Source organism: Opisthorchis viverrini, assembly GCF_000715545.1.
Source record: "Opisthorchis viverrini unplaced genomic scaffold opera_v5_478, whole genome shotgun sequence".
Lineage (NCBI taxonomy): Eukaryota > Metazoa > Platyhelminthes > Trematoda > Opisthorchiida > Opisthorchiidae > Opisthorchis > Opisthorchis viverrini.
In genome coordinates this window covers 47,347-58,279 of record NW_008752144.1, presented here as the reverse complement: position 1 = coordinate 58,279, position 10,933 = coordinate 47,347, and the positions used below count along the sequence as shown (strand labels likewise).

At 44.5% G+C, this 10,933-nt stretch overlaps 2 protein-coding genes across 2 annotated transcripts in view; one reads left to right on the top strand and one right to left on the bottom strand.

The window, feature by feature from the left end:
- Nucleotides 1-671, top strand: part of T265_11352 (hypothetical protein) — a gene marked incomplete at both ends in the record, with an annotated part of 28,446 nt that extends 27,775 nt beyond the window's left edge. Inside the window, one exon of the mRNA XM_009177983.1 lies at nucleotides 412-671. Within this exon, the coding sequence (XP_009176247.1) occupies nucleotides 412-529 (118 nt within the window). The remainder of the gene's footprint in view (nucleotides 1-411) is intronic.
- Nucleotides 672-3,205: 2,534 nt separating this feature from the next.
- T265_11351 (hypothetical protein) overlaps nucleotides 3,206-10,933 on the bottom strand; it is a gene marked incomplete at both ends in the record, with an annotated part of 19,209 nt that continues 11,481 nt past the window's right edge. The window contains 2 exons of the mRNA XM_009177982.1: nucleotides 3,206-4,035; nucleotides 9,595-9,771. Of these exons, the coding sequence (XP_009176246.1) occupies nucleotides 3,421-4,035; nucleotides 9,595-9,771 (792 nt within the window). The remainder of the gene's footprint in view (nucleotides 4,036-9,594; nucleotides 9,772-10,933) is intronic.

Here is a 10,933-nt window from a genome sequence, read left to right as displayed (position 1 = left end):
TGCTGATACATGAGAAAAACAATAGGCGTTCTTCCGGGGAATAAAGACAACCTTTGCAGTATTAGTTACACGGTTTTTAGCGTTTTACGTATATAAACAGTTTTAAAACAAAATAGGTTGAAAAGCTTCACCCTTAAACACTCTGAATGCCAGCCGAAAACAAATAGTTAGGAGTGGTCCAACGAGAAGTTGGAAAACGCAGTGACCCAATTCTAGTGCGACTCTAAGGAAAACTTGGAATTGGGTCAATAAAAGTGGGAGTACCGTCATGACAACCCATTGTCCCTTATCCGAAGACGGGTAAACAATAAGCTCTCTTCCCATGTGCCGCTATGTAGCGTTTGTTCGGATTGCCACTGGTTCTTCCACCTGAGTAAACCATTGTTCTTAGTTTTCTCCTGTCCATTTCAGCCTGAGTTTCGGTCAAGAGTACGAGGTCAGCTGCCACACTTATCTGGATGGACACCGGGCCGAGAAAGATGTTAACCTATTCTCATTGGCTACCATAATTCCACCAAATAACTCCTAGAACAATGTCAATGAGTACACTGTCATACTAGAGGTACCAATCAGCAGTAACTGCACACTGACAGTTCTTGAACAACTATACGTGTTATGGAAATAAATTATTTGCTAGAAGAGTACGATTTCCTGAAATAGTTGGCTTTGGAGACATAATGCACACACACGTAACACTGCCTGCCTGTAAACACCTAAATATAAAAGCTAACTTGGTCAAACCTCACCCGCAGCATTTTTTTCTTGTATGGAAAGTATTATTTCGTTAAAATTGAGAAGTCATTGTGAAAATTCGCTGTCCAGTTTCAATGGAAAAGGCACATTTCCTGCGTGTTTCTGCCACAAATCTGACACACCTCTTGGAATTTTGATCGGAATCAGATGACTGGAATACGGCCACCGTCAGGGGACAGAAACAATAAGGGATATCGATAAAGTCGACGAATACTGACCAGGGTGAATTAATTCGTAAGTATATCCACACCACCTGTTTGAACAGTCTTCTCCGCCGCTCGTCGTAACGAAATCATTCTAGTTAATTAGTTCAAATCAAAGGTAAAAGCGCTGAACAGGGCTCCACTATGATTAGAATTCATAAGCAGGTCAAATCCTCCTTGGTGCATTGAGATTTGAGCTCCGGTGTGTTATGGCCACTACATCAGCACACTGTATGAGGAAGGGCGTATTGTCGTATAGGCGATGTGCGTGGTCATCTGGGTCCTCATCTGAGGAATTTGCTTGCGTTTCTAAGTCTTAAGCAATATTATGCGGTAGAATATCTTGAAAACACAAACCTTTACGAATACACCCTTGAGCTTCGGAGGGTACCGCCTAATGAGTATCGATTTTTCTATGATGAATTTTCGGTACAACTTTTTCTGACATTAGTCTACACACCACCATCACAAAGGACAGCTTTCATTTACTTCTTATGCGCTGGATATTAAATGGCTGTAGAGTCGAAACCTTCCTTCGAAATGTAGTAGAGTAGGACAGACGAGATTCGGGCACAAATACCATTGGTAATGCTGTGGGAAGTGTAAAGTTAGATCTATTCAGTCTGTTGGCTTCCAATCTTAGCAAATTGTGAAAGACCGCCAAATAGACATTGGAAAATAGAAAGAGAAGGGCAAACACCTGTTTCGAGTGATTTGCCTACTGGTCGGTATAGACCAGGTATGGGAACAAACGTAATTTCATTGAAGCAATTAAGGTAAGATACACATGGACTAGCAAAAGCCGTGTGCTATGGTGCAAACTGCAGCTAATTTTGCTGGGTGTTGTGGGAGATATGGCCTGCTGTGTGCCTATCTTCAGACGAGTGATGAACACCAGTTTAGTTTATTTGAGGGGAATGAACAAAAATTCCCCGTGCATAAGGTTCGGGTGTGAGCAATCGTCCGGTATTAGCCTAGACAATCGCGAGAATACGCACTGTAATAGCTTGGGCTGGTTTCCTGTCACTTAGTTTGTGATACCAAAAAGTGTTCTCATAAACGAAATGTCACGTCGTCTAGGTGGGCTAGAATAGTACTCGGGATTTTGTCCGTGACCCGTGGGGCAGATGTCCTCTAGTCCTCTTCGACTTGTTCCGTGCCGTAACACCCAAGCAAATGGTACCACATGCGCTCTTGAATCCATAAACGATAATCAATGTGGCTGGCATCCTCATCTGTGGAAGTGTAAGAGGTGAAACTGAGAAGAGGCATCATTTTTCAACTGACATGAACGAGGGTCTTACCGATGCGGAAAGACTTTCTAACATCTCGGTCACCCAGTCACCCTTTGAAGACAGCATCGAGAAACGTTTTACGGGTTCGATTGTTTCGGTTCGGTTCTGCATATTGCGTGATATGTAGAGATCGAGGTAACCATATCCCTTTAGAGTGTTTCTAATAGCATCCGACTGAAGTTCTAGTCATTTATCTCAATATATTTCGTCCAGCTTTTGAAGTCAAACAGCGAACGAAGAACAGCATTATAAACCCTCGTATACTATCAACTCCAGGATGCATTGTGGTAGATGTTCCTCTGAATAGTCGTGGGTTCAATGGTACGTCCAGAATGGATCCAAGTATGTTTTAATGAAGACATTAGTGATAATGACTTAGTCCTGCATAGAGTAGCAGTACGCAGACAACCGGCAAAGGCCAACAAACGAAGGGGTGATAAAATTTTGACGGAATGACCACTGGCAGTATGGCACTCCAGTGGCGACTAATCGTTTTCAACCTACCCCGTGCCTAATGAATATCGAATCAGGCGGTGTCCGTGTGTCTGTTCTATCGACGGCACCTGGAAGAAGGTTGAGCGGTCTACAGGTCTTTTTCCAATAGGCCGTTGTTATACAGCAACTTACGTGTTACGGTTGTATCACTGAGGAACTGTCATATAACAGGGTCAAGTCCTTTGAGTAAAACATCGTGAATGAGAGCAGTATTGTATACACTCAACACTACCTGCCGAGGGGCTACACAAAAGAATAAGGTTCATTTCCTATGCCCGATTTCGTATCAGTAAGTGGTTTCTTTTCGAACTGTCATCTCATACCACTAATGCCAATTTGCGCCATAAATGTACCTGAAACTGACTGCAGTGTAGAACATGCTGCAAAAACAAAAGGACGGTGTGGTTCAGAACACGTGTGTTCTCACAAAAACGGAGTTGCGGTGCATGTTAACCAACCAAAAAAGGCTCGTGGAAGCAGACAACCCACTCACCCATCGAACCCCGGAAGAGCAAGAGGACAGATAAGAGAGCCCAGTTCACAAAAATCGTACAGGCACCGTCCCCCAAAAAAAGCAAGAAAAGCGAAAGACCACAGGTGAATGAACTGGTAAGACAGTGCACAGTGCAAAGATCGTAACATCAGAAGAGAGTGCGTTCCTAGGGTTGTAAGTATTAAACAACTGGAGATGCTAATGATGAGGTTGCATTCCCCATGGATGAACTCAACGGACTGCTCGTTTCGGCGGCTGACGAAGTTGGATCCAAGGAATTCGGTAATAAACTAGACGCGGCGACTAAATTACATAAGCTTGGGATAGATCGTAGATTGCGCATCAAAAGACAGCGACCGTTTTCATATTCCCGACGAGATGCAAACAAGTGTAAATCAAACCTGGGAGGAAGTGTACGGTAGGGATTGGGTGAATTAAATTGTCGAAGACGCAGTGCTTCAATTACACCACCCAGCAATACGTCCATAACAGATCTGTCAGGAGAATTCGATCCACTGCGCAAACATTTGTTATCTCTTGGGAGAGAATTCGAAGTTCCGGCAACAGTTGGAGGCAATAGCCACGAATTAGCTGCGTTGAGAGGATTAGCAGTAGCATTTCCTGGGTCAAACTGTCGGGCACGCATCCATGCCGGTAAAACCGCGGGAGGAATCAAATTCAGAACTGAAGACGCATCGGTGTCCGTCACGTTATCTGGAGGTTGAACTTGCGGTGAACAGAGGGGCTGACCAACAAAACTTCGTGACTTTGGAGCTAATAGCATGTCCATGAGGATCTGTAACGAAAAGGGCATGTCCAACAGTAAACTGCGAGACTAGGGTATACCCAAGGGACGTGACACAAGACTGGGCTCGGATGAATTTTTTGTTTCAAACCGTACTACTAACAACCGGAAAGTAGCACAGATTAGAGGGAGCACAGCTGCCAATGTCGGGTGGTGCTTTTGGTGGCAACCGTATAAGTGGCAACAATTACGTCCTATCACACCAACTCACTTTGACAAGAGTATGGAGCATCTGACTTTGAAAAGGATGTTTCTAAAACGGTCGCACAACTGAATTCATATTGGACGTTACTGCACACAAGAGAAAAGCCCTTATCTCTTACTTGTGCAAACGAGCCAAACGGACAAGAATTGAGTTTTTTGTGAATTTGGAAAACTATACGAGACATAAAATTAACACCGGAAACCGAACTCATCCAGTGGACAAGATTAACAAAGCCCTGAAAAAATCCAACTCCTCACTAGTGTTCCCAGATGTGCCACCATACCATGGATACACTTTCCGCTAGTCAAATCATAGAAACGAATGTGTCTACCCTCATATGCAACTACGGCAAGTGACGTTGAGGATGGACAACCACGCACATCACCGCACCGGATTTGAGAAAGGATACGTCCGTGTTGGAAGAATCGGCTTTATTTTTCGGAATAGGCTGACCAACTGGTTGGTTTCCATTGAGAAGCGAGTTGATAAGCTTTCTGTAATTTAGTGTACGTAGAACCGTCTGGGTGCCTGACTGCCATGCCACCCAAAGGAAGCACGAGGGCTGGGATACTGCCAGGTTGCCCACGCTTAGACAGAAGCTGAGATGCAAAAGTCGGGTTCGAACCACGGACCTTCCGGCCAGCAAATTCGCGCTGTAACCACTTGGACCATCTCGTCCCCTTAGTGTACATAGGACAGGAGATTGAGCTTTGAAGGGTTACAATATCTCCAGGTTACTTTGAAAAGGCTAATAAATCGTTTGGGTCCAATACCCTTTCAGTGAAAAGCTACCATGCCACCCGAAGGAAGCGCAAATGCTGAGATACTGGCAGGTTGCCTAGCCTAGGCAGGAACAGTTGAAATGTAGAGGTTGGGTTCGAACCGCGGACCGTCCGGTTAATAAGTTCGCGTCTTAAGGATTGAGCGATCTAGAGCTGGAAAGAGCAAAAATGTGGCTAGAATGTTTATTTAAAGTCCATTGTAGAGTCAGGTCAACAGCCACCTGATCTATCACCAATACAGTTGAATTTCAGTTGAATGTCATCATACATCTGCACTTCCTCAGGGGATTCTTGCTTGAAGTGGAACCTTCATCCAATGGATGTACAGCAACCTCAATGTGTTCCTTTCAATAACTGTTGTTATAGACATGGTCACGTAGTTCTACAGTTTCGAATGTGGATTTCACCGTGCGAATAAAGCCAATCTATTCTGGTAAACACGGTGGAGTCACTTCGTTCTTATATGAAATCATCTGCAGTACGTACCTCACTAGCCTCCAGGGTGATTTGTGTGGCAGTCTATCCAGCTCAATTGGTTCCTCAGTCAATGGAATAGATAAGTAGGCTACTGTTATACACAAACTGCGGGGCGCTTCCAAAGGTGAGGGCTTCGTGTCAGGAACGACATGTCTTTCTAGTGTTAACCTCTGGTGGCACTGAAAACAGACACGGATTCAATTGACAGCTGTCCTTAATTGTACAACACTTTATAGGGAATTGAACTGGACAATGAATATGGCAATACACTTTTGTTCAATCTAATCCGAAGGGGTTATTCCTCAGTAGAGCTTCGTACGTGCGCATCGTTCCACTAAAACATAAACAAGTTCTGTGGCACAATGTCCCGTAGTGCATGATAAACCTAAGCCAAATTCAAATCCATAGTTAAGCAAGCAGCTGGATCCTTGTGTGGATCGGTGAAAAAATTTCCGTAGTGGTGGATAGGCGAATCCAAGTGATCCTGTGACTGGTATTCCAAAATGGACGAGAAAGGTGGTCTGAGCGTGTCTCTTAAGTCTCAAATGGGTCTACGTCATAAATCACCATATGGCTGCACAGCAGCGAATTATCGGTGTTGAACGGACGATGTGCTGTTGAAGATGGTGATGCTGATGGCCACAAGCTAAAATGTTAAACAATCTCGAGAAATCCAGCCGGGAAACGAAGGACCGCACTCAAATCCCAGTCAGATCACACCATATCGACAGGGGTCATCAAGTTCCGGATAAGCATCCGTTCAGAACCATCCAGAGAGCACCAGAAATACAACACCTAGTAAGACTGAGACAGTTGAAATTTGCCACCCACAGCGTGCACACCAACAGTTTGTGCAACCTTTACCCAGAGCTGTTGTTTTGATAACAACTGGTCGGTCAGAGTGATCGCTATGTTTGGTGCTCTGAAAGGCATCTTGCCCCACCCATTGGCAGCATCCACTGGTACCCTACCCATGATGCTCGACTAGGACTGCTGATCACCTTCACATCGAGGATGTAGTCATCATCACCATCATCACACTAATAAGGATATCAGTGTTCAACACTGACGCTTCACTGCATATCGGGCAGCAAAGCCAAATTCATTTGAAAGCCTCATTTTGAAGAAAAGAATAAAAATAGATGTGGAAGGGACTTGGTGCTAGCTGACCACAATCATTCCGAGGCGCCGACACCTCAAGACACTGAAACAGACGGGTTGGATGGAAACGGACAACAAGAACGCCATTGACACTGATTAGCAGCCGCATCTTGCAGCGTCCCCAAACACGCGCAGGGAAGATCGCGTGGACCCCATCCTGGAAGGCGAGTCTCACCGACAGCACCCAGACTCTTGGTACTCTGTTTGATACCCCTCTGTCACGTTTCGAGAAATACACTCATTTGCAAATCAATTTGGTTTTCACGACAGACTCAACTGAATCTCTCGTTTATCATATTCTACAACTGAATGTGATGCACACAGGCCGCCTCATGATTCAGTTGGCACGATATTCGAGATATCCCAGTATATTTTCATAAAGGAAACTACTCACAAGCTGACTGAGTCTTATTTTGAAGAAAAGGATAAATGTGGATGGTGAAACTGCTTGCTGCTAGCCTGATGCGATCTTTCCGAGGGATTCATATGTCCAGACACTCATTCGCGCAAATTGTATAGAGATTGACAACAAAAGCATCGTTGACACTGATTAGCAGCCGCATCTTGCAGCGTCCCCAAACACGCGCAGGGAAGATCGCGTGGACCCCATCCTGGAAGGCGAGTCTCACCGACAGCACCCAGACTCTTGGTACTCTGTTTGATACCCCTCTGTCACGTCAAAGATTGGCCACCTCTCCGCTTAGGTCACTTAGAATTGGGTATGGAAAAAAGAATTGTCCTCGGCAGACGACCGTTCGGTATGAGGAGTGCATGGCCCAGCTTCTGATGCTGACTACATTCTTCAATTGAAGTCCCCTTCGCATAACCGGAAATTCACTTTCTAACTGCTTCGTTACGGGTTTTCCTACACCAACCCACACAATCCAGGACTCTGAAACAACCGTTGTCGAACAACTAAAAACGTTTCAATTCCATTGATCAAACAGGCCAAATCTCACAGCTATGCGACGAAACAGCCCGTACTGTGGCCTGATACAAACGTGCTTTGAGATTTAGTGACATATCACCCCGACGCCAAAGGTGTCTCAGATTAGCTAACGTGACCCAAGTCTTCCAAATTCATGCATTGACCTCATCTATCACACTATAAATGGAAACAACACAACTTCCAAGCTACATAAAACGCTCGAGTATGGGTGGGTGCAAAACTCATGCCAAAGGACGGTATAACAAATGCGCTTTTTTACCCCTTTGTAGGACGATTCCGTCTGCAATTCCAGATTGATAAGGTTTTGTCAACGGGTATTTTAACACCAGGGCTTTGAGGACCTTCCAGCGTTCATCTCATCGATCACGAAATTAAATAAGAATGGAGGGGATGGGCACCCCTAACGGACACCTCTTTGAGTACGGGAGGTTTTGGAGAGCTCTCCGAATATCCCCGCACGTTCGTAAGTTTGAGAACACAAAAAACTTACCACGTTCACAAACTTCCGGAACGTTCTTCGAGGGGGAAAGTGCGTTAAGGAGGACAGACCGACGAACTAAGTCGGATGCACCTAGGAAATCCAGGAATACTAAAACTGTGGATCGTTTTTAAGTATCTCGTTGTTCTAGCATTTCACTCAGCGCGAAGATGTGGTCAGCGCAACTCTTACCAGGTCAGAATCCCGCTTGCTGCTCTCGAGTCTCACGAGCCATCATAAGATGACAAAGCACCAGTGACGCCAACAGTCTCGTTGCGACAGGGGTCAAGTTGATTCCCTGTGGTTACCGTGCTCACTAAGAGCCGTTTTTTTTTTTGAAAATTGACATTATCACTGATTCTCTCAAGTTGTCTGAAACAATCTCCTTTTCCCGAATGCACGCAGACAGATCAGATAAATGCTGACTGAGGACGTCACCATAGTTCAAGTGGTGGGAGGTCATCTGGACCAGGAGATTGGTGGAGCTTGAGAGAACATATGCAGTCATAATTGTTGTTCGAACTATTCAACCCACCAGTCGAAGATAGTCGCTCAAATCTGATCCTTGATGGTTTCACCTACAGGTGGTTTCCGGATACCAGTCGCACGGATCAATTGAAATAATCTTCGGGAATTCCAGGCTTTCTGCACCTCTTCTATTTCCTTGGCCTTCAGAGTCCGCCAGGTTTCACGGTCGGGGCGCAGGCTCACTTCCCTTCGACGTCAAATGTGGCAGATTACCATGAGGTGGGTAGAGTGTTCGCCGGAAAGCCTACCCTACGATTACAAGGCTCTCCTGTATTCGGTTCTCACTCAACACCTGTAGTTTCACATACATTTTGACACACAACAGAGGCGACAGCACAGTGTACCACTTCGGCTGGGTGACTGAACCAGGCCAGGTTGGCCAAAAGCATTAACAACAAACAGATACGAACATATTCTGAGTTCAAGGACTATTGTTTACCAGTGTTCTCCTAAATTTTCATTGCATGCTTCGTTTTGCTTTTACGGATAAGAGACATGAAAATTCATAATAGTATTGAGGCTAGACATCCACGGAGCTGCCGCAAATCTTCAAAACAGGAAGATAAAGCAAGAAAAAGCCGACAGTGTGACAGCAGCATGTGGAGAAAAGACTTGAGTTTCCAGATGATTGAAATCGCCACCTTGGTCTTGAGTGCTCCGAGTGAATTAGCTTTGACACGAAGTAACATAAACAGCAGTTTAATCATTATGAAGCTAACTTCCATTATTCCAAGGTGCAAACCCAAATGAGATGTCCGGTGGTAGGTGCGTTATGGAAACATTGTCGATAGAAGTCGGTCAAAAAAATAAATGAATGTAAAGAAGTGACCGTTTGTTTCCCTTTTCATACTGAGTATTGCGTTTGTACCACTGATATATGTACACCTGGAGAGAGGACAAAATAAACGCCAAAAAAGTGTAAAGTCAAATTTATGGCACATAAAAATTCGAAGAAAATCAAATATCGTACCTTTTTTAAATTTCCTGATTGGTAGTCCGCCCAGAATGCTTCCAGTTGCCCCAACTGCGTGAATCGGAGATGACAGATGAAATCCCCAGGAGCCTGCGCGCTCAACAAATTTGAAGCTTGTACAAAACGGTGAATCTGTTGTTCAAAAGGTTCTTGGCGATCAGTTTGAATGCGCCGCTGAAACAGTTGGTGGGGAGATGAACAGGCAAGCCGTTATTAACGGAGAGATACATAGTGGAGCGCAAGCTTGAGTACTGTATACGGCAAACTTATCTTTTTATTTGGCTCACATTAAAAACGACAGGGTTGTCTCGGTTACCAATATCTCATTTAACAAGTCGGAGCTCAAAATTGCATCTAATTTAGCCGCTTAAACTTAGGAGGTAGTGTATAAGTGATTCAGCATAAATTCCAGGTCAAGTAGTAGTAAATATTTACGTAGCCCCGAAAGGAAGATACTTTCGAGGAAGCTACTTTTGGGGAATGGAATCTTCTTTCTTTGGAACCCCTCAAGGGAACCACGAACTACCCAGAGGAAACACCTCGTGGTTCGAAAAATAGCTGCTTCAAGGCTTAGAAAAAACATCCCTCTAGTCACGCTTTGACAGAAGTTCAAGGACAATATGTAAACACCTAAAGTACCGAGAATAAGCGGTGGTTCTCGATGGTAAAAAAATAAGGTCGACGAAGGGAGAGTATGACACAATTCAGAAAGTTTCCTCGTGTGTGCGACGAGGAGGGACAAGGCGAAAAGAGAACAACGAACCACGAACTACCCAGAGGAAACACCTCGTGGTTCGAAAAATAGCTGCTTCAAGGCTTAGAAAAAACATCCCTCTAGTCACGCTTTGACAGAAGTTCAAGGACAATATGTAAACACCTAAAGTACCGAGAATAAGCGGTGGTTCTCGATGGTAAAAAAAATAAGGTCGACGAAGGGAGAGTATGACACAATTCAGAAAGTTTCCTCGTGTGTGCGACGAGGAGGGACAAGGCGAAACAACAGAGAACAACATAGATATCAGGTGACACCCAGATCAGAGAATGCTACTATGAAATTAAGTTTGCATCCAAAAGATGAGGCTCTAGCTGAAAAGGGACTTCTCGTTTATGATTACAGTCTCACAGGAGACAGACTAGAGTTCGAACCTGAACAAGGTTCCACAGGAAGCAGGATGAAGTAACCGAAGGAATTACCAAAGCAAGGTTTGAGCAAGAGTAATTGTGTTTAATCATCATCATCGTCATCATCATCATCGACAGCATGACATCAGTGTTCAACACCGTTGCTTCACTGCCGTACAACCATGACTTATTTGAAAGCCTTATTGTAAAGAAA